At 37.3% G+C, this 25,417-nt stretch overlaps 1 protein-coding gene across 1 annotated transcript; it reads right to left on the reverse strand.

Moving 5' to 3' along the window:
- Positions 1-1,269: 1,269 nt before the first annotated feature.
- LOC121378935 (L-xylulose reductase-like) lies at positions 1,270-25,417 on the reverse strand. Its single transcript, XM_041507328.1, has 7 exons — positions 25,278-25,417; positions 12,938-13,035; positions 11,263-11,417; positions 6,226-6,268; positions 5,717-5,881; positions 4,621-4,741; positions 1,270-2,971 (listed from the first exon to the last, which is right to left on the reverse strand). The coding sequence occupies exons 1-7, from the start codon at positions 25,327-25,329 to the stop codon at positions 2,868-2,870; spliced, it is 738 nt and encodes a 245-aa protein (XP_041363262.1). The 5' UTR covers positions 25,330-25,417; the 3' UTR covers positions 1,270-2,867.

The raw sequence follows: 25,417 nt of genomic DNA on the forward strand, positions 1-25,417 counted from the left end.
TACCAGTCATGTTGCACTGACTGGAACAATAAATAGCCCAATGGGCCGACAATGATTGATCCCAGACCGACTGTGCATCGAGCTTTACCACTAGGCCATGTCTCGCCACAAAAAAAGAAAGTTGAGAGTAAGTGAAAATGGTTGAGGTAAGCTGGTATAAAAGGATCACTTATAATCTACAGTTCACAAAGTATCTGACCTCAAAATTTCACAAACATTAATCCAGACATTGAATAATTCACTGAAATAAATCACATCAGTATAGTCTTAATTCTCATTCCATCATAAAGAAAGGCTTATTAACAACATCCTGGGACATTTTCTATTGCTAGTGCTATTATTTGTTACTTGTACATGGTTATAGATAAAATTTAAAATTGAGGTTTGGAAATGAAGTGAGACATAATATTATTTAGCTAATTTTTTTTAATGGTTAATGTCATCTAAACAAATACAACAAAACAACAGTAAATGATTGAATGTATATATTCGTAAATGATTATTACAAAAAATTTGAGATAACAGATATTACAGTTCAAATAATAGTATTGGACAGAAAATATTGTTAACAATTAAAAGTAAAAAAGTTGGTTTTATTTAACGACGCCACTAGAGCACATTGATTTTTTATCTTATCATCAGCTATTGGACGTCAAACATATGGTTATTCTGACACTGTTTTTTAGAGGAAACCCGCTGTTGCCACATAGGCTACTCTTTTATGACAGGCAGCAAAGGATCTTTTATTTGCACTTCCCACAGGCAGGATAGCACAAACCATGGCCTTTGTTGAACCAGTTATGGATCACTGGTCGGTGCAAGTGGTTTACACCTACCCATTGAACCCAGTACCTACCAGCCTGTAGACCCATGACCTAAGCACGATGCCACCGAGGCTGGTTTGTTAACAATTAGTTCAAAATATGCATCATATTTCAAATTTACTAACAGCAATTAAACAAAACAAAATAAAGATTCGTTCATATAATCATGCTAATTCTCCAGTGATCGTTTCTGTAAAATTAATTAATTCATATGTGATAATGATATTAACAGTTGACACCCTGAAAACCCCCACAATACAATGATTCAAGATTACACTTCTGTGGTATGTGCTGTCCTTACTGTGAGTTTCCTCTTTTACTGCATGTAGATCAAATTTCATGATAATCATATACTGATGGAAAGAAATAAAGGATCACACACCACTAACAGGAAAGAGTGACTGCAAGAAATAAGGGATAAAACACCACTAACAGGAAAGAGTGACTGAAAGAAATAAGGGATCACACACCACTAACAGGAAAGAGTGACTGAAAGAAATCAGTGATCACACAACACTAACAGGAAAGAGTGACTGCAAGAAATCAGTGATCACACACCACTAACAGGAAAGAGTGACTGCAAGAAATAAGGGATCACACAACACTAACAGGAAAGAATGACTGCAAGAAATAAGGGATCACACACCACTAACAGGAAAGAGTGACTGCAAGAAATAAGGGATCACACACCACTAACAGGAAAGAGTGACTGCAAGAAATAAGGGATCACACAACACTAACAGGAGAGAGTGACTGCAAGAAATAAGGGATCACACAACACTAACAGGAAAGAGTGACTGCAAGAAATAAGGGATCACACAACACTAACAGGAGAGAGTGACTGCAAGAAATAAGGGATCACACAACACTAACAGGAAAGAGTGACTGCAAGAAATAAGGGATAAAACACCACTAACAGGAAAGAGTGACTGCAAGAAATAAGGGATCACACACCACTAACAGGAAAGAGTGACTGAAAGAAATCAGTGATCACACAACACTAACAGGAAAGAGTGACTGCAAGAAATAAGGGATCACACAACACTAACAGGAAAGAGTGACTGCAAGAAATCAGGGATCACACACCACTAACAGGAAAGAGTGACTGCAAGAAATAAGGGATCACACAACACTAACAGGAAAGAGTGACTGCAAGAAATAAGGGATCACACACCACTAACAGGAAAGAGTGACTGCAAGAAATCCGGGATCACACAACACTAACAGGAAAGAGTGACTGCAAGAAATCAGTGATCACACACCACTAACAGGAAAGAGTGACTGCAAGAAATAAGGGATCACACAACACTAACAGGAAAGAGTGACTGCACGAAATAAGGGATCACACACCACTAATAGGAAAGAGCGACTGAAAGCAAAACCTGATAGCAGTTTTACATTACTGACATTAAATTCCATATTACCAGTACATCTTTTTAATTTTACAGACGTTATGACGCTAATAGTGAATGAAACTTGGTCTACAATACCAAGATTTCCCATATTTCCTTCTCCCAGTATATTTTACCTACCAATTAACTATTGTTTAAAATGTGTCAAGGTGATATTAAACAAACATTCATTTCTTTTTCTTTCCACTTCAAGATAATACCAGGGTATCTGAAGCCAAGATTGCACGATTTAAGAATCAATGAGTGGCTATATAGTGGTGATGACAGGAAAGAATAGCTAAATACCATAATTGATAATAAAATGTTAGCTTAAAAATCAACAAATAATTTGAGATAAAATTATTATTTATTTTTAGACATATAATTGTTTGCCAGATATTGGTACACAGTTTATTTTGTTAGGTTACACCTTACAAATACATATTGTTAGATGCAATCTCATAATCTACTTTGTCACATTTTCCAATTTATAATACATGTATAATAATAAAATACAATTTTCAGTGGTACCTCAATCAGTTTGGAATTAATAAGACCTGGGTAATTTAACAACGTAATAGTGATTGTTTGACCATGTTGTAATCAAGGAACTATTGGTAATCAAGTCTTCTCGCACCGACAGGTGGTGATCTCATTGAACAAGACGGCCACCATCGACAGGGAGGCAGGTTCCATTAATCATAGACGCTTTGTCACTCAGCAGGAACAGGATTGCATCCACCACTTCATGCACTTCTGTTAATAAAGAAATCAAGTGTCTGATGAAAATTAACTATAAAGACTGACTCTGATATACCCACCTTAAAATATAAATTTGATCCGAGATCAGATAGTAATAAAATATAGGAAGCAAACACACCCCAAAGTTTGAATATAGACTCTTCCCATAAAGATGCTAGCTATGGTGAATCATGTCATTGGGGTGGGGTGGGGTGGACCTCTGAGCTAGTCTATTCCAGAATTAACAATAGCAATAAACAAATTACCTGACATCAGATAGCAATAAAATATGGGAAGCAAACACACCCAAAAGTGCTGAGACCCCTCCCACAAAGATGGTGGCCATAGCAAGTGAGCTGAAGTGAATCTTTTCAAAGGCAACAATCAAACGACTGAGAAGAGCCATGCCTCCCTGGCTCATGGATAAATGGACTGGTCACAATATTAAATGATCTTATTACAAATGATTTTTCACAAGTTAAAATTAATTGTCACTGCATACTGTGAGTTTATTTCAGCTTGGCTCCAGGGCTGTAGCTATTTTCATAGTGTTGACAATTTAACATTAAGCACAAAGATACTATTAGCAAATGAATGGATTGATATACTACATTGATTTGCTAAGTGAAATCAGGCCAAACGAACATTGATTTTTCGGTTTATACATGTGTGAACCAAAACATAATTGTGGTCAGTTCTTAACAACTAATTTGACAAAGATCTTGATATTGTGGAGTATTCTAGAAATTCACTGTAGCTGTATTGCTGATATGCACCCGGTGGACTAGTAAAACATTTGGTTTATTTCTGTTGCTGCTTTGATATACTAGTCATGGTGTACTAAAGTCCAAACAAAATGTTTAACAACTATGATAAATTACTCTCCTACCTTTAATTGATGTTAGATTTCCCCAAAATTTTGTCCAGACACAAATTGTGAAATAACCCATTACAGTGACACAGATTCCACATACGAGACTGTCGCCGATATCGACTTCGCTGAGATTGCATAGGGCAAAATACATGTACATGTAGTTTTCTGCTGTCTGCCTTTTTTTTTTCTCCATGGAATACTCTTCAAGAGGGGTGAATCGATGTGACGTAATTCTAACAACGTCATGACATGTGCTAAGTTATAATGCACTCGTGACATCAGATTAATAATGTCACATACTTAGACGGCTTCCACCCCTCTTGAAGAGTATTCCACAAAAAATCAAAATAGCAGATGGTGAAAAATTGCATGTGTTTTGTCCTAGGAGATCTTAACAAAGTCAATATAGGTGATATGATTTCAGTCTAATATGTGGAATTCATGTCAATGTAATGCTTATTTTCACAATTTATGTTTGGACAAAAAGTGGAGAAAATCTAACGGTATTTAATGGTAGAAGAGTAATTTACTGTAGTTGTTAACAATTTGGTTCAGACTTTAGGTGGGATAGAAAAAAAAACCTATTAAAGAATGGTTCCACTAAGGTGCTCTACAAACTGAGCTAGATCCCATCCCTTGCAACTTGTATGCACTGACATTAAAATTAGCTTTGAAAATCAACCATCAAAATAATGTAATGCAAAAAATTATCAATATGCAGATAGTATTTATAGAATAATATATTTTAGTGTATAGAAACATTTGATGTGTGAAAGTAAAAAAACAACACCTGCAAATCTTCCCTGTGGAGTAAGAGCAAGTACTGGCCCACTCTTCGCTGGATCACTCCAATTATTACGTTTTCCCATGTCTGTCATAACCACTGTGGGATTGACGCTGTTCACACGGATCTAAGAAAAAAACGAACAAATTTATCTTGCAATACAGCAACAAGAGTGGGGAAAACACATTTATTCCTATATTTTGATAAAATCATCAAATGAAAAATGTTACTTTTCAACCATCTTTGTCTGTTCATATAAAATTTGTTTATTTACCAAATTAAGAAAAAGACTCCGACATCATAAGCAGGGTTCAAGCTAGGCTAGAAAAACTAGACTAAAACCCTGTAGACACATTTGAGAGAAGTGAGGAACATTAGCATGAAGTGAGGTGTTTGGTGAAGGAGAAATGGGAAAGAGTTCGACCCATACCCCTCTATATCAAAGGCTTTAAGACTAACCCTAACCACTGAAATGGGGGGGGGGGGGGGGGGGGGGGAACGGACGATAAATGAGACATCTAATTTAAAAAGAAGTCTTTTGGTAGATATCACTTCCACTTGAACAAAGCCAACTTTGAAAAGACATAACCAAGCTATTATCAGGAACAAAATTTTAAACATCTATAGTCCTTCCCATAGGGAATGCCTTTTTTCAGACTATAAAATTTACTACAAATTATTTATTTTTGAGACAATTGTTTTCTATATTGTACACAGAAATAGTGGATTTTTTTGCCAAAAGCTTTTACTTTTCTTTTTACGTCAAACCAAACTAAAAATATTTACAAAAAACATTTTGGTAGGAAGATGGGACGGACTATACATGTATACACTGATATTCAGTTTGTAATAAAACAGCGTCTTTTATAAAAATATTTAATACAGACTCATGCCATAAGTGGTAAATTTTTTAATTAAAATTTTGTTCTGATTTAAAAAAAAATCTTACTCGAGGCCCACACTACCTCTATCAGTCAGTGCCATGTGCAAAACAGTGAGAAATACATGTATGAATGAGTGGATGTACTGTATGCAGTATACAGTCGGGTGAGATATCGGGTGAGATATCTCATCTGCAGTAGTCAGAAGGTTAAACTCTCACATTTTTGGATCCTAGTTCTAGAGTCATGATTTTGGTGAGCATGTCAACCGCAGCCTTGGATGATGCATACACTATATGATTAAAGACGGCAATACTGGAGGCTATACTTGACACATTGACAACAGCGCAGCTGCTCCCTCTGTCTATGATGTCCTTCAGAACAACCTGAAACAAGAAACATATACGTTATTAACAGATAATCCTGTAACAAAACCACTGCTCACCCACTCTACTTCTGCTCAAGCTGATACATTTGAGATCTGTAGTACACACATGAACACAAACACACATCACACAGACACAACACACATCACACAGACACAACGCTCACATACAAGGAGACATAACACACACACAGACACAACACACATCACACAGACACAATGCACATCACACAGACATAACACACATCACCTATATTCCTTTCCATCAGTGTTTGGTGAAATGTGGTTGCCTCTATCTATAACAAGCAAAATGATAACAGGCTAAAATAGTCCTATAATACTGACCTGGGAAATGTTGATAAGTGCCTTGACATTGGTATCATATGTGCTGAAAATAAAAAGGAAGATTAAGCTCTGATTTTGATCATCATTAGGATTGATTACACACAGTGAGAACTAGCTTAGTTGGTAGAGTGCTCGTTCGAGGTGCTTGGGTCATAGGGTGTGAACACATTCTCTGATTGGGCTTTCAACTGTCCAATCCAGTTTTCTATAAGATTATGTCAAAATTATCAAATGTTTGACATCCAATAGTCGTAAATCAATGTGCTCTAGTTGTGTCATCCAGCAAAACAAAATTTTAACTTTAACAATAATACTGACATTTGGCAGAGTAAAACCCACTACTGTCACCAAGCCTGCTTGTACTACCAATTAAGAAAGATGTTTGACAGACATTTGTTTTTTATAACAATGCAACAGGACATATATGAGTTAAACTGCACTATTTGGTATGCAGATGGGTATGCAGACAATTGTACACAAAGTCTAACTGTGCCTAGCAAAGGTTTTTTTTGGTGGGGGTGGGGGGAGGTCGGGTCATGCTTCCCCAGAAAATACATTTAGAAAAAGGACTGTATTTTGCTTGTCTATTAGCATGGTTAAAGAAGGTTATTATTTTATAATGACACCATTAGAGCACATTGTCTACTGGATGTAATTATGACAGTTAGTCTTCAGATGAAACCTACTACATTTTTCCATCAACAGCAATGGATCTTTTATATGAAGTTTTTTTATAGGCACAACAGCACATACCATGACCTTTGATATACAAATCATGGGGCAGTGGTTAGGACTGAATGAACGAATCTTTAACGACACCTCAGCATGAAAAATACATCGGCTATTGGGTGTCAAACTATGGAAAAGGCAAAACATTAAATGTTGAATCACATCAATATAAAAATTCAAGATTTAAATAAAAACACAGTGTGGACTGTGCAAAAATACAAATATCACAGATAGATCAAATTTAAATTTACCATAAAAGTCAGTATCACGTAGAAACTGTAATACAAGTTATGGATGGAATCGAAATGATTCCATCACATTTCTCTGAGCAAATATATCTTTTCTTGTTTCTTTCAGATATGTACACTCCATCAAAATGTAGCGCACCGTCAGAGTACACTGACAGTGCTCACACTGAGGTGGAGGATCCTTCTTCAAAATAAATGAATGGGTTAAGTAAGTATGACCGATGCGAGCGCGACACAAGACTATTTCATACTTCCTGCACTGTCTGTAGGAGGACTGCCATTCTCTCAAGACCGGCTTGATGGCATGAAGCTTGTTCGCAACCGCACCGTCCCAATCATGTTGCCAAGACGAAAAGATAAATTTGTTAATACTATATTTAAAATCAGTATACGGTACCAGGCCTTTCCCCAGGATTTTTTTAAGGCGCTTACATATTTAGCATCATTATAACACAAAAATCAAGCCAAAAGACGTGGGGTAGTGGGTTGAAAACAGTTAAGTGTTTGCCTTCAATCCATCAAATCATGTTGGGGTTGTTTTTTTGTTGTTGTTTTTTTTTTGGGGGGGGGGGGGGGGGTTTAAAACTTTAAAAAAAAAAAAACCCATCAATTCCCCACCCCCAACAATTTAATAATTTGCGCCATGTTGTTGCTGTTGATTTCAGCGTCGTGTTAAATGCTTGTTGTGATTTCTGCTTGTAAAATACCTAAGCTAAGAATGCTGACTTCACAGTATATTCCATTTATAAAAAACAAAACAAAAAAACCACCCCAAAAACCGTTAATAAAATAAAATTTTACGGGTCTTTTTAAAATCCAGCTAACTTATTAAATGTCACCTCACAGTTTTACAAATATATATCTAGCATTATCTTACAAATATGATTATTGGAAACTAATTCAGTGTACGTTTAACTGCAATTTGTATAAATACTGCATGTTCATTTCCCGCGATCGCGATCTGCATGCGTGCTCACGACCATAGGTACAAAATTAACAAAGACAAAGGAAATAACCGAAACTGCAGTTAGGTATTCATTGATGCAAACAACTATTGTTTTTCTACAAATTTACATCAAGATTTACTTCTGTGTAATTGTATTGTTTAATGTCCGCAACGATGTCTTTTAACACGTGGGTGTCAGCTGACTCTGAAGCGTGACATATATTACGCCGAGAGCTTTTCTCAGTTCAGCCAACGAACGTTCTTCCTAACGTTCACGAACTTTATGATTGGTGTCCGTCGTCTCCATTTGGTTTAACGTGAAGCGCACAAACCAGTGTAGCGAACATTTTGTTTTCACTCGGTCTGGCTGAACTCAGCCCTTGGGATAGCCGACATGTCTTTCGGCTCTGAACTGGCATGTGTATTCAAAGTGAAACACATTGTTGGTTTGTTTTTATTACTTTGGTTCAAAGACTTCACAAAGTTAAAATAACAAGTTACATATCTTCCAGACATTGAATCACCGTCACATTGCAGTCATACATGTCGAATGCATGCCGTTAAAATTAATAACCTTGATTATTAAAATTAGCAAACATCATAAGGCATACGCTGTATTCGCTATTATGCTAATTGAATATGTGGTGTTATTATGTTTGAGGTGTCGAATAGATTATGTAACTGTTTGTTCACATCACAAGATAGAAAATGGCTCAGCCAAAATTTTAGCCACTTGCAAATTTTATTAGCCTTTTTTTTTTTTTTTTTTTTTTTTTTTTAATTAGCCGATGGCTAAATTGGTTACCGACAGCGCGAGCCCTGGATGTTTTCAGTATGTGTTGTGGGAAGGGGGTGTTAGGATAGAAATGACTGATTGCCAACTTAACTGTACTATTAAAAAGTGCTTCACCTATTGTTTATTGAGTTAAATAGTACAGTTGATTCTGTCAATGAGCATCTTCTTTGATCGGCCTTGAAGCTTGATTGCTCGGCACGGGAATCCCGTTACGCGTAAGCGCCTTCCTGACGGATTAGCGGTCCGAGTGGATGTGGTAAAATTACCAAACACCAACTGTGAGCAGACGACTGGTCCTAAGTAGTTAGGAAGTGTTTTACCTGTCATAGTGATTAGGTGTGCTTGGTATACTGGTACACAAGTTGTTTGCAAGAGGTAGTCGACTGCCACGCTCGTACTTGTGATAATTGTTTTCTAAAGTACTTCAAATCAAGGCGTAGCGGCAATTGATTTAAGGCGCTTGCACGCCGTCAAAGCGCTTACTTTATGGACCAAGGCGTGTCGGGCCGCTACACCTAACGGCCCTGGGGAAACCCCTGGGTACACCAACCCAGGCATGAGGCAAATCCAAAGCAGACTTGGCAGCATAATCTGACACCCGATACCAACATGGCTGGGCACCCAACAAAATACATCTTTATTGGCTAGGACTGGTGACAAAAAGCAATAGGCGAGCACTCTACCAACTGAATTAAATCTTGCATCTTGTATACAAATCTAAGCTAAATAAATCATGTTCCTAGGTCGAGTCTTCACCACTAGCAAAATCAAGGTGAAATGAAAATCACTGAGGTCAGTCAATACAATAGAACAGTCAGCCAAAGTCTTACTGAGGTCAGTAAATACAATAGAACAGTCAGCCAAAGTCTTACTGAGGTCAGTCAATACAACAGAACAGTCAGCCAAAGTCTTGTTAAGTAGTTAGGAAGTGTTTTACCTGTCATAGTAATTAGGTGTGCTTGGTATACTGGTACACAAGTTGTTTGCAAGAGGTAGTCGACTGCCACGCTCGTACTTGTGATAATTGTTTTCTAAAGTACTTCAAATCAAGGCGTAGCGGAAATTGATTTAAGGCGCTTGCACGCCGTTAAAGCGCTTACTTTACGGACCAAGGCGTGTCGGGCCGCTACTCCTAACGGCCCTGGAGAAACCCCCGGGTACACCAACCCAGGCATGAGGCAAATCCAAAGCAGACAAATCATGTTCCTATGTTGAGTCTTCACCACTAGCAAAATCAAGGTGAACTGAAAATCACTGAGGTCAGTCAATACAATAGAACAGCCAGCCAAAGTGAAGACTGATGTCAGTCAATACAATAGAACAGTCAGCCAGTCTTACTGAGGTCAGTCAATACAATAGAACAGTCAGCCAAAGTGAAGACTGAGGTCAGTTAATACAACAGAACAGTCAGCCAAAGTCTTACTGAGGTCAGTCAATACAATAGAACAGTCAGCCAAAGTCTTACTGAGGTCAGTCAGTACAATAGAACAGTCAGCCAATGTCTTACTGAGGTCAGTCAATTCAATAGAACAGTCAGCCAATACAACAGAACAATCAGCCAATACAATAGAACAGTGAGCCAAAGTCTTACCGAGGTCAGTCAGTACAATAGAACAGTCAGCCAACGTCTTACTGAGGTCAGTCAATTCAACAGAACAGTCAGCCAACGTCTTACTGAGGTCAGTCGGTACAACAGAACAGTCAGCCAAAGTCTTACCGAGGTCAGTCAATACAATAGAACAGTGAGCCAGTCTTACTGAGGTCAGTCAATACAATAGAACAGTGAGCCAGTCTTACTGAGGTCAGTCAATACAATAGAACAGTCAGCCAAAGTTTTACTGAGGTCAGTCAATACAACAGAACAGTCAGCCAAAGTCTTACCGAGGTCAGTCAATACAATAGAACAGTCAGCCAAAGTCTTACCGAGGTCAGTCAATACAATAGAACAGTCAGCCAAAGTCTTACCGAGGTCAGTAAATACAATAGAACAGTCAGCCAATACAATAGAACAGTCAGCCAATACAATAGAACAGTCAGCCAAAGTCTTACTGAGGTCAGTCGATACAATAGAACAGTCAGCCAAAGTCTTACTGAGGTCAGTCAATACAATAGGACAGTCAGCCAAAGTCTTACTGAGGTCAGTCAATACAATAGAATAGTCAGCCAAAGTCTTACTGAGGTCAGTCAATACAATATAAGTCAGCCAATACAATAGGACAGTCAGCCAGTCTTACTGAGGTCAGACAATACAATAGAACAGTCAGCCAAAGTCTTACTGAGGTCAGTCAATACAATAGAACAGTCAGCCAAAGTCTTACTAGTCGAAATCCTCTTTGGACACTTCGAGGAATGGAGCGAGAGTACAAACACCAGCATTGTTAACAAGGAGATCAATGGGACAGAGAGTCTTCACCACACCTCTCAGCTTGTCCCAGTCGGTAATGTCCACACAAACAGTGTGAATTGTAGGCACCTACAAAGACATTTAAAAAATACTATGTATATTGAAGCTTAAATATTAAACATCTTGTACAAACCGGCTTAAAAGTTTTGATCATTTGATCAATAACAAAATTTATCTGTGAATAATGCAACAAACAAGCAAAGCTGAAACACATCTTTAACTGTACAAATAAATTAGCCATTAAAAGTAAAATAAATAAAAAATGTTTTAAAGAAGTTTTTAATACCAGTATGTTGAAAATGTAGTTATTTTTTATTGGATTGCAAGCTAATCTTACCACAGGCTAAACTTGTTTAAATCAACACATAAATAAGCAAGATTGCATCTCACAACTGGGGGTCCTTTTCCCCCTGCCTCATTACAGTCTGATATATTTTCAGTCATTTTCTTTTTATATGGGTTGATGGAAGAATCATCAAACTACACCCTTCTAGAATTTGGATCTTTGATCACAACTACTGCAGAGCCAAGTCATTTAATGTTAATGCCAACTGGTATTTGTCACCGTGTGATGACATCTTATACTATAAACTGCAAACGATTAAACTGACTTTGGGGGTGATTTGGTTAAGTTTAAAGCTGCTCATCATAAATGTGAAAACTAAAATCATTTTCAAATAGTTTGGTACGATATAAATGAAAGGTTTAACGAATCACATTCATTTTTGAAAAAAAAACAACTAATAAATATTGTTTTATTTATTTCACTATACGTACATGTACTAGTATTACAAAATGACTGGTACATGCATATCAAAGGCTTTGGCATGTGCTGCACTGTCTATGACAAAGTACATATAAAAGATAAACAAAAAAAAACCCTTAAATGTTTGACATCTTATTAATAGTCATTGATTAATTAATCAATGTGCTCTAGTGGTGTCATTAAACTTTAACAAGCCATCTAAGAGCATTGCTAATGCAATACATGTCCCCTATACCGGGCCCAACAAATTTTCAAGGGACAAATTCTATTTTTGATGGAGTTATGGCCCTTGTATAAATTCCCATGAAGAAAAGAAGTTTGTTTTATTTAACAACACCACTAAAGCACATTGATTTATTAATCTTTAGCTATTGGATGTGAAATATTTGTTAATTTCGACATATACCAGGTAGTCTTGGAGAGGAAACCCACTATATTTTTCCATTAGTAGCATGGGATCTTTTATATGCACCATCCCACAGACAGGATAACACATACCACGACCTTTGATATACCAGTCGTGGTGCACTGGCTGGATCGAAAAATTGGCCAATGGGCCCACTGATGGGGATCGATCCAAAACTGACCGTTCATCAAGAGAGGGCTTTACCACTGGACTACCTCCCACCCAAAAAATTCCCATGAAAGTCATATACATGTACATATATCTTGAAGGACTGTGAAAAAACAAATGACTGGAAAACTACATGTCAAACAGACAGACCGACAGACAGAGAGTCAGACAGACAGGACAGAGTTGAAACCTATTGGCCCCTTCTGTTGGAACTAATAAGCATGTACGTTACGCAGAGGTCTTTATTACTTCAGCTTTTAGACTGTCCAAGTCGGCCTGAGTTCTGCTGAGAGCATACGTTTCCGCTCCACACTTAACAAGGGCTTTAGCTGTTGCTCGACCAATACCTATACAAAGCACAATCAAAACCAAATATTGAAAAACAACCTTTAACAAAAACTAAAACACTAATTAAAATGCAACAGCAGACCTCAACATGAAAAACATTAAGGGGAGTGATTACTTGCTCCACTAAGTTAAATTATGAGGGCCATTTAAGATATTATCATATTAATACTGTATAAATTTACATCGTAAGGGGAGCTAAAAATTACTCTCATTGAACCAGTTTCAGATGGAGAGGGACAGTGATAGCTCCCTTTACATGGTGAGGTCTGCAACAATGGTAAGTAATTACAGCTGAACTCAAACTCAAAATATGTCACAATAGTAAATTCTATTTCATGTATATGCATGGCAAACAAGTAATACATAGAGAAAAGGGGAGTGACTTAGACAGTTGTAAACACAATAAATGAAGGTTCTTAGTTTTTGTAACTATTAAAACTAGAGCAGAAAGGAAAGGAATGTTTAGTAATACCTCAGCACATTTTAAAAGCACAGCTCAATATAAAAATTGTTATATAGCAAAACCTGGTCTACAATATGAGCTACGAAACCCACTAAAATTTGTTCAAGAAGAGTAATTGTTAACTCCCCTTAGCATGAAAAGTTATACTGGTATGGTATCAATATCGCAATATCTTAATATTCTAAGTTAGGGAAGCAACTAATCAGTCACATTGAATCACTCCCCTCAATATGTTTATTTTCAGGTCTGTATATATGTATATACATGTAGTATCAAATATTTGTCAATTCAGCACCTGAAGGCCTCAGGGATGATTAACATTTGCTAACTGTTACCCTCAATAAATAAAGCATTTATTATTATTATTATTATTATTATTATTATTATTATTATTATGTACTGCTTAAAAGCAAGAGATGTTATACCTGCTTCCCTCAGACAGAACAGTACATAGAGGTAAATTGCCAAAGTTATATAATAAATAAAAAAATTCATCATCGTGTGAAGTTTGCAATCATATCTCACGAGTCACGCTTGCGTGACAACTGTGATGTCATTGCAAACTTCTATTTATTATATAACTTTGGGCAATTTACCTTTATTTTTAAAATGTCAGCAGCAAAATAGTTCCAGCTTTCTTACAGTGAAGATAACACTTTCTACAGTGACGATAACACTTTTATTTCACTGATATTTTAAGATATTTCACTAAATGTTATATAATAAATATTACAACCACTAGTATATGTACGTCATGGGGTTGGGATTGATGGGAAGTAGAGAAACACTGAATTCACTGTGGGAGATTGATTATATAATCCAGCGAACATCAGATGAACACTCCATTACAGATATATCAAGGATGAACAAACATTATCAGCCTAAGTAGGACAGACTTGACTGTGAAGGGGTATACCTGTAATTTTTCAAATTAGTCCCCATGAAGGTCCACATTGTACTGCAGTGCTTGGATCCCTCCGATGAAAGAGGATTCTTTTTGCAGGTTAAAAAACTCCTCAACACCTTTTTTTAGATAATGGAAATAAATGGAAGTCAGATGGTGCTAGATCTGATGAACAGAGTGGGCGATTGATAAGTCCAAAGCCACAGTCATGCAGTGCAGCCATGGTGACAAGCAACCTGTGAACAGGTGCATTGTCCTGATGGAACAGAACACCTTTCATGATGTTCTCAATTCTTTCAAGATGTCTACTTCACTGGCTAGGTATTGAGTGGTTAGCTGTCAGTCTTGTTTAACCATGCCATGCACATGATCTTTTCTTGTTTAGGCCAATATCATTTTGATCATCCCAGATCTAGTAGTTAAAGTTAAAGTATGTTTTGTTTAACATCACCACTAGATAGATGCAACAGTAAAAGTAACCAGGGCTTCTAGATTATGGTAGCCCCTCTCCCATGGCTAGTGATATTCAATGTTGGGCTAGTAAATAACTACTGTTGCCATGCCCGATGGCTAGTGAAATCTTTTTGGGTCAAATGTTGCAGTTACGTCTATTTTGTAAATATGAATATTCTGCCCCAACCCCAAGCCACCAATGTTAGTGTTTTTAACCTCTGTCTCACTCTTTTGGTGACATATCTGATTACTATTATTTAGTAAAATTGTATTAACTTAAAGTAAAGTAGGGCTAGTGAATTTTTAATCGTGGCTATTAATTGTTTTTATTAAATCACTGATCCCAAGGCTAGAGCCTGTCCTAGCAGCACTGGAAGATTGACCGCCCCACTCTAAGAAATAAGAAGCGGGGTCGGCCCCTACTACTCTTTTCTAGACTTTACTTTGTTTTATTGTGATACCATCTCGTATCCTCTGGAGTCGGGCCCGTCCGCACCACTATACCAACCCATGATGACTGGACTATACCCTAGTCTGATTCTCTCTCTCGATCAGACGGATCCGGCTTCTCAAGATCTGTATTTCAGCACAGCACTACACCTTCAACGTCTACTGACTGTCAATCTAGGGGTTTTCTTGACGGGATGCAATCCATCTCGTCCCTACAAGCAGTGCAACCTAACGGCCTTAACGAGGCCACTCATATATTAACTTTTTTACTAATTGCAATTTTCTAAATTCTGCCCATTTTCAACTCTACACCCCCTCCCCCCCCCATCAGATGTAATTTCTTTTTGACCACCCGATCTAATCTAGCGACCAAATGTAATGAGTAGAATTTTCTTTATTAATTATATTAGAGATGTGCATCAAAATTTTAAAGGCCCACTATTTAATTTTTGGATGTAAATTTTAAAAAACCCTAAAATTCTGTCCTGAGACAAGCCCCTGGCTATCCAGAGACAGGCCCCAGGACAGACATGCTCGAAACTCTAGTGGTATATGAGCATATAAAAATTATTCGCACTCACACTATTTACCGCCCGGTAGCCTGGAGACAAAACCAAAACCCGCATGTTAATTCTGCGGGTACAGGCTAAAGCGGAACTGTGCCAAAACGGAACCATTATCTTTGGCGAAAACGGAACCTATCATTGCTAAAACGGCACCATATATAAATATATATAACTTATCTTATTTTTAATTTTAGGATTAGGGTTATGGTTCAGAACGATGAATAGGGGTTGGGGGTGGGGGTGAATTCGGAAGTATTTCCATTTTGATGACGTAAACTGGCCACACTGTTTATGTAATGTTACTACTAATATTACGTATTAAACAATACAGGAACAATACAACAAGGAAAAGTGTTGTCTTTATTGAATGTGTAAAAAATTAAGAAATGCATACACAGCTCACGTTTTCTTCCAACTTCCGGTGGTCTCTTTGTTTTGACTTATTTTATTGAGAAAAATAAAAGTTCACAAGAGCTCTCCTCAGCAAGATTGGCGTCTGGCTCTTGTCAGAGGCGGCTCCCAATAGGAGCATGCTTGAACAGTTATCTGATGGAAGCACGTAAATAAATTTACTTGACCTGAAGATTCTTTGTGCATCTATCAGAAGTGTCACAAAAACATTTATTTTTTCTTTTAATAAATAACTTTTCATTTGAGTTAAGTTGTTTTGTTGGGGTTTTTTTTGTCTTATTTACTATTCTTCAAATAAAATTCAATTATGGTGCCGTTTTAGCCATCGTAGGTTCCGTTTTAGCCATAAATTTCGGTTCCGTTTTAGCCAACGCAGGTTCCGTTTTGTCCAATTTGGTTCCGTTTTCGCTTGGTTCCGTTTTGGCACGGTTCCGTTTTAGCTATAACTCAATGCCGCGGTGTACATTGTTCATATTTGGCACAAAGATACACCTCGAGATGGTACATCGATATATGTTAAAAATAATAAATGAAGGAATATTTTTTGACAAAATCGCATTTTTCATATTCTGGCTGTAGCCTACGTAACGAAATCTGTATTCACCGCCCGAAGAAGAAAACATCAATTAATCAATTAAATATGGCATATACAATCATAGAATTTGGGAAGTCCGGCGATTTCGCCACCGGTCGATCTCGCCCGGGTGATCACTGCTGGGCGAAATCGCCGTACTCTATATACATATAAGCAGACGGGAATGTCACTGTTTATTACAATAAATTGGTTATTATAATAATATTTAATTAATGTTTTGGGTTTGATACTGTTCTTTATTCCCAAGCTTTTGTTTTTTCTGTCATTGCTTTTGTTCAGTTTACTCCATATCAGCAAGGTTGTCGAGATCGCCGACGTTTTGTGTACCATTTCATTGTACACTTACTTATTGTTTGAGAACATATTAATGTAACAAGTTAATAAAATTCAAACTGAAACTCCATCTGTCTGTTTTCTATCTTCCATACTGTTTACAACAAAGTTGGCCCGACTGACAGTACTTTAAGCTTATTATTATTCAGTGCATGTTTTGGGTTTGATATTGGTTTCTCAAAAAGTTGGGCGGAGTAAACAGAATAAAATAAAAATATATATATAAACATCCACACACTGAGTTTATAAGGTAATTAATGTTAGTAATATAAACATTTTAAATCATAAAATTCCTCTTTAGTTAGATATATATAGTACGGCGATTTCGCCCAGCAGTATATGGAATTTACGGCGATTTCGCCCGTGGCGAGATCGCCCTACTTCGAATTTGGCATAACAATACCTATCAGTGTCATGTATTTAAATATGTTAAAAAAAAAGTAAGTGTACAAAACGAAAATAATTTTTAATAATGTTTTTCATCTTTTGGCGGTGTACGTCACGAAAACGTTCCTCACAGCCCGGGGACAAAACCAGAGCCCGGATGTTAATGCCGCGGTGTACATTGTTCATATTTGGCACAAAGATACACCTCGAGATGGTGCATCTATATATGATAAAATAATAAATATAGGAAAAATATTTGTTGACAAAATTGCATTTTTCATGTTCGGGCTGGACATAACGATATCCGTATGCACTGTCCGAAGAAGGAAACATCAATTAATCAATTAAATATGGCATATATACAATCATGGGATTTGATATAACAATACCTATCAGTGTCACGAAAACGTTCATCACAGCAAACTTTCCTTCTAGCAAACACATACTTTGTCAGAGGCATGTTGCTGAAAATGTTCGGCGACATTTTACTGAGCATGGAATTTCTGTGTCAGTTCAGAATGAAATCTGCTCCAATATCTTTGGCGAATGTGGGCTCACTAATTCGTTAAATGACCAAGTATTCGACGTTAAAATGACCGATCGCAAGAGGATAGAAACACTTATCTCGCCTTCATGTAAAATTCTTTAATCTCATTGGTTGTTTGCCGTTGGACAAATCCTTTATACCCCCTGTGGGCGGAGCCAAATTCTCTTATACCCCGTCTGTAATTTCCAACAGTTTCAAGCCACCCCAGTTAATGCTAAAGCAATAATTAGATTATAAATAACATTGATAATCAATCAAGTATACATAATTAATTTTATTTTTACTATAAAATACACTATTTCAATACTTTTAAATACTGCAATGTTGAACTCGGCCACCTAATTACGGTCGTGGTGTTTTTGTATTAAAGCCGCACACCCTAGTTCCATCCAGCGAAAATAAATTATAATTTGGTTAATCAACAAACCTGTAACACACTTAGATCACGTTTTTATCAAATGGATTGAAAAAGCAGGTTTTATATCGATAAATACCATGGGAATCCCCATGTCCCAATTGCTTGAAATAATTTTGAAAGTTTGTATTCTGATGTCACCGGTAGATGTCGCTCGAAGCACAACAATGCCTACGTCACGACAAATTTGACAGACTTGGGGTGCGGTCTTTTCACCTCTCCTGGACATGTTCCAACTGTTCTGTCCAGGTTGTATCCCCTCTCCAGATATCGTAGGACTTAGCAAAATTATTGGTTTTAAGGGTTTGTAACGTTTTGTATTGAGATACTTACTTGTCTGAACTTTATTGTTACTGAAAATGTTCACGAACTGTGAAGAAAAATCTCACAAATGAACAACAACAAATCGGATGTTGATTGCGCGAACCGTGCACGAGAAAACAAACCGAACCAAAATGATAACGGTCACGTGGTATACCAACGTCTGTGACATTGAAATGGAAATATCCCGTCTAAAAATAGATTAGACCTTGTCTGCTCAACGGTTTTTTCTCAAACGTGCGTCCGTTTTTCAGAAATACGAAAAATGCATTTTGTGGTATTACAAACACCAGGATTACCAGCATTACCAAAAAACACTTCAGGTGAATGGAAATGTATATTCTAAATAATAAACGGTAAGTAAAGTGCAAATTTATTTGTGAAAAAATGGGTTTAATAGCGAAAAACAACGCCGTAATGGTTAACAAGTAGCTGTAACTAGGGTGTGTCCCTTTAATGCGCGATTAGCAACATTTTTATTATTATTATTTTTTTTTTTTACTACATATATTTCTGATAAAAAAAAGTTGTTTTTTTATTTTATTTTATTAATACACATATCTATTTCAGACAATTTCGTATTCCAAACATTTGAAGTTAAAAACTCGTTTATCGATGGAACTATATTTCGTCACTGGCAAGTGGTTTCGTCCGCGTGGTACGGCTCCGTTAATAAATTGACCCCTCCGTACGGCGTGATTGACAACCGCGCTGGACCAATCATGTTTCGCGGTTCAAAAACCGCGGGCCCAAATTTGCTTGGACGCCATTAGGTTAGACAACATAATGTTTTTCGATGTGTAACGTTTTTGTATAGTTAGCATTAAAATTAGTTAAAATAATTGTCTCCTCCAAATGAATTATAATCATAGTAAACATATACTTCTGTTGACAAGTGTTAACAGCAATGACAACTATGCGGAGCCTACGATTGACGTAAAATCAGTGTTTTCCTGCGAAACCGTCACATGGTATTGAAAGTGAAGTTTTGTCGAAATCCATCAAAATTCAACTGACGAGGGAGTAACCTATATGGTTGTGAGCTTTAGGGGGATAAGGAAGTATTGTCTGGAAAGTTATAAATCAGGCAAATTTCATGTAGGGACCCTGAAATGTTTTGAAGCAAAAAAAAAAAAAAAATAATAATTGTGATTTTTTGCAATCGGTACAGATCTGCCGGTTACGGTTTCTAGGTTTCTTAGATTAATATGTAAAGACCCTCTTTGAGAAAAAAGAAAATGTTAGGAAGTATTCTCATAATAAATATTAAACAAATTGTGCGAACTGCAATCTGTGGTTTAGTTTCATGTTATATGTATGTATGTATACATATAATTTTGCCTCTTTTTGTTTTGTTATATATATATATATATATTTAATTAAATTTTTATTTTGTATTATTATTATTGTTCTGTAGGCATGGGTTGTCTTATAATATTTATTACTAGAACAGATAAAGCTTTGTGAGTACATTTTGTGTGACAGTAGGATAACTAATGGGCGGGGGGGGGGGGGGGGGGTGTGTGAGAATTTTTTTTGGGGGGGGGGCAGAAGCTTCAAGTTTGATTTCCCAACAGTTGTTGCCACATCACGAGTTTATAATTTATTTAAACACTGTTGTACTGGCTTAATTGGAAAATATTTTATAGACTGTCCAGCTATCCTACTTTTTCGTACTTTTTGGTCTTTGTCCTATTTTTCCTACTTTTTCTTCAGAATACTTCGTTTTTCTACTTTTGTTCTACGTTTTCCTACTTTTGTCCTACATTTTCTATATTTTCATTCCTAATTGTGTCCAACTTTTTCAAAAGTGTGCTAGACAGCCTGATTTTATAAAGGGATGGGGCACCCAAACGTAAACAGCCCTAATATGTCTTGTCAGAACGGAGACGGCCCAATATGTCAGTATACATAACTAGAGGGCTAAACATGTGGTCCCCACCAACCCACCCTCTGGCTACGCCAGTTGTGATTTTAATTTTTTATATCGGTTGATTCAAGCAGTGCAGCTATGCATGGGCGTACATAGGATTTTGAAAAGGGTGATTCCAAAATAGATTGCAGAGATATTGGGCATATATATATTGAGTAAATATAATAATGTCAGATATATTAAATTATTAAAAAAAGCGATTTCGGGGGGGGGGGGGGGGGGGTTCGGTCGAACCCATATGTACGCCCATGCTATGTAAGAATACACCCCCATAAACATGGCAATCCCACAATCTAAACCACTGCCTGCATAATTTTGGCACAGGCGACTGTATCCTGCTATAGTTTTGTAACCTTTCGTGCATAAAATTATGGCACACTGATAGCATTGCCACACGCCTTGTATTTTAATGTTACTGCTCACGTCCCTCCCTTTTGTTTTTTTAAACAAAACATTTAACGCAACCCGACCAAAAATAAAAGACGGTTTTAAACGGGTCGTCGCCGCGTATTCTATTCTCTTGTTCCTCGGCATATCGGGATTCCATTAGGTTGCACTATACCAATTAATTTCCGGCTGGGTCGAAGTTCGAGGTGTACCAAACTTTTGATAGAGAAGTTAACACCACAAATCCTGTGATTGGTTATAAATGTGAGTGTGTTGGTTGTAAAAAAAATTAGTTTCATCTGGGCTAAAAATGTATGCAATTTTATTTGATGTAGTACCACCGTGTCAAGTAGCCTTGTGCTTGGAACATGTATGGGGTACCTGTAAAAAAAAGTACTAAAATTTTGTGCGAAACTAGGGGTGTTGCAGAAACATCTGGTTATACCGAAAATGAGCCATGAAAGGTACCATTTTCTGCAGTTAATACTTTGAGGTAGGGGTTGTAGTACTGATATTTATGGGTCAGTTTGGTTGATATATTGCATATAGTGTTTTTAAACGCAAACGTTAACGTGGTCGCCTATGGGATTTGAATTGGTATAGTCCAACCATTAATATAAAAGTCGAACAACAACAACAACAAAAATTAAGATGAAGAAGAAAAAAGAAACAAACAAGTCATTTTAATTTATCAGTTCTGACAAGAAAAACTAGCATAGGATTTTTTAAATGTTCTTTTGATTGCATTCGACGTGCACTTCCGGGTTCTTGTGCTTCGATAAAATTTACTGAAGTAAAAATGGTTTCGTCGATTTAAATCACGTTGTCATCGTAAATGTACCCTGTAGTGAAATACTTGAATGTCTCCTCTTGTCGGCTTTTTAATTAAACAACGATATTTGTAAATAAATTAAGGCAAAAACGTAATCGACAGATCGGTTGATTTTGCTATCGACCTATGCGAATTGGCAGCCATTACTGAATGTTTGTCTAACCTTGCATCACGTGTCACGGTGGGCGTGGTTAACTCGTCATACGGAGGGGTCAATTGTTAGCAATTATTGTCTGGCGTTATTTTGATTATTTGGCTATATGGTTTAACATGTCGGCAAGATAAATTCGTTGTAGAAGCATCTCTCGGGGTATATGGCTTTTTATGTACCCCTCGTGATGCTTCTACAACTTATATTGTCCCTAAGTGTAAAGCATACCTCGACCGGGTGTTAATGAATGTGAAAAACCCCTAATATTTTTGCCGCAAATTCAAAGTGATTGTATTCCACTGAACTGGAAGAATAATAACTGAGTCGATGAATCACATTGTTACGCTAAAAACAGACTGGAAAATTAAGAAAATTCCAGATCTTGTCGACAAAAGAGGTGAGACGTGCTATCCACGGCCACGGCAGGTATCAATTAGCAGAATGTGCCACCACATTCACCGTCAGAAACATAATCTGGTCTTCAAAAACAGAGGAAGAAAAGCCTTAAAAAAATTAATGGATTTCGTTCGAAAAAAAAAATCTTACCAGAAAGAAAGAAATGTGTTATTTAACGACGCACTCAACACATTTTATTTACGGTTATATGGCGTCAGACATATGGTTAAGGACCACACAGATTTTGAGAGGAAACCTGCTGTCGCCACTACATGGGCTACTCTTTCCGATTAGCAGCAAGGGATCTTTTATTTGCGCTTCCCACAGGCAGGATAGCACAAACCATGGCCTTTGTTGAACCAGTTACGGATCACTGGTCGGTGCAAGTGGTTTACACCTACCCATTGAGCCTTGTGGAGCACTCACTCAGGGTTTGGAGTCTTTATCTGGATTAAAAATCTCGTGCCTCGACTGGGATCCGAACCCAGCACCTACCAGCCTGTAGACCGATGGCCTAACCACGACGCCACCGAGGCCGATCTGACCAGGTGCAATCAACAGACGGCAAGTTGACAGTTCCGCTTGTAAAGAAATCGCACGCAAACCCTACCAGACTAAACGAATAAAAGCTGCGAAAACAGGTGGGGGCCTGCCTAGCCACGACTGATGAGGTGAGCAGCCACCCTAAGAACTCGACCGTACGACTATGCACTCACCTTTATGAGGCGGGGCTCGGCCAAGGTACCACCACACCTCCAATCACATAATACCATTAAAAAATAATAGACTACAGGCGAACCCCGGCCCCCTAAAAAAGGTGTAGCGACCGTACGATTCTGCAATGGAAAATGAACCGAAACTTTAATCATATTTAAATTTAGTTTGTTTGGGGTGTTTCTGGAAGAAAATAATAAAATTGTTTTACAGATTTATATCGTCTGGTTATTATCAAAGTTAGTATCTACAGAAAACATACATATATAATTGTAAACATAAAGAACAACTACCAAAAGTTATGGAAGCTCTTAGTTTTATAAAATATTATCGAACAATAAAAAAATACATTTTAGGGAACAATGAAGACCGCTTCACAGAGAAATGGGGCATTTTACCTCTTTAAAATTAATACCTTAAATAATAATAAGTCCATCAATTGCACTTAGTTTATTTTGACGCTAATGGAAACATCCTTTCAGCTGAAGGTAAAAAATTTCCTTAATTTTCTTACTAGTATAATTGTCCTCCGTGATTTTGCCGATCCCTATCATGTAATAGATGTACATAGCTATTTTTCATTATTATTAATTTGCGATGTCATTTCTTCTAATTAGATGTATACTATTTATTATGTATATGTGTGTATAGTATACCCAGGCCACGTGGGTATATATAACACGGATGCAAATGTGGCATTTCATGGAAATAAATGTTTGTTGTTGTTGGTGAGGGGTGGGGGGGGGGGATGTTAGTGACAGTATTACTGTTTAAAAACCATGTTCTAATTTACTTTCAGCTAAACTCTATGACTTGTAGGCGTAACTTTTTCAGCCATCCAGCAATCGGTGAAATTTAGGTTAGACACGCTCGTGTTCTTAAATAGATACACCACGAGCCAAATTGAAAGGACCGACACCAAAGTGTGGTACAATAATTGTTTAAAATGGTGAATGTATTTTTATACAATGTATTTTACAATTAATTATTGTTTTACTTTGTATTTTAGGTGTCCTATACTATAGGACGGGGACTTCTTTAGATGATTAACTGTTGTACCCGGTGACACAACAAACGGCAAATATAAATTTAATCCACATATTTAATATCTGATGTATTCATTTCATGTTGTGTGCCGTACCATGTATCACCGGTACAGATCAAATTACATTAATATATATATACCTATTTTGGACACAACAATTTTTTTTTTTAACATATTTAAATATATGACACTTATAGGTATTGTTATACCAGATTTTATGATTGTATATGCCATATTTAATTGATTAATTGATGTTTCCTTCTTCGGGCGGTGAATACAGATTTCGTTATGTACAGCCCGAACATGAAAAATGCAATTTTGTCAAAAAATATTTTTCCTACATTTATTTTTTTAACATATATAGATGCACCATCCCGAGGTGTATCTTTGTGCCAAATATGAACAATGTACACCGCGGCATTAACATCCGGGCTCTGGTTTTGTCTCCATCATGTGCGTCCTCCGCCATCTTGGATGCGAGTAACTACAGTTACCCGCATGCGGTTATCCCCTGTGGAAATAGCCCAATGGGCCCACTCACGGGGATTGTTCCCAAACCGTTTGCACATCAAGCGAGCGCTTTACCACTGGGCTACGTCCCGCCCCCATGTACAAACGTATCTCTTTGAACAGATGGGGTTTTCCATTTTTTTAATATCGAGAATCGCAGTACAACGTACAGGGAAATCACTATTCCTGCTAGCTCGAGTCACCTCCAGCCCACCTTATTGATACTGATCCCCCCTGCATAGCAATATCAATGGGAGGGGAGGGGGGGTCGGGCTGAAAGTGACTCGAGCTACATTTCAGCTGGATTTTAATGGGATGACCTCGTGATATACTACAAATAGGTCAGTTTAACCAATGCCCGACAGTACGTGTTTAGGGTGACTGCCATGACAGTGGCATCGATATATGATCAAGCCCCATGCAATCACCTTTTCCTGCGCCAGTAACTAACGCTCGCTTTCCATCAAATTTAATTTCCATTCTGCCCCAAATCCCACGTCGGACCTGATGTTTTACCGGAAATACGTAATCGTATCTCGGCCGATTCCACGAAATATACCGAGGTGTA

The sequence above is a fragment of the Gigantopelta aegis genome, chromosome 8, assembly GCF_016097555.1.
Source record: "Gigantopelta aegis isolate Gae_Host chromosome 8, Gae_host_genome, whole genome shotgun sequence".
In the NCBI taxonomy this organism is placed as follows: Eukaryota; Metazoa; Mollusca; class Gastropoda; order Neomphalida; family Peltospiridae; genus Gigantopelta; species Gigantopelta aegis.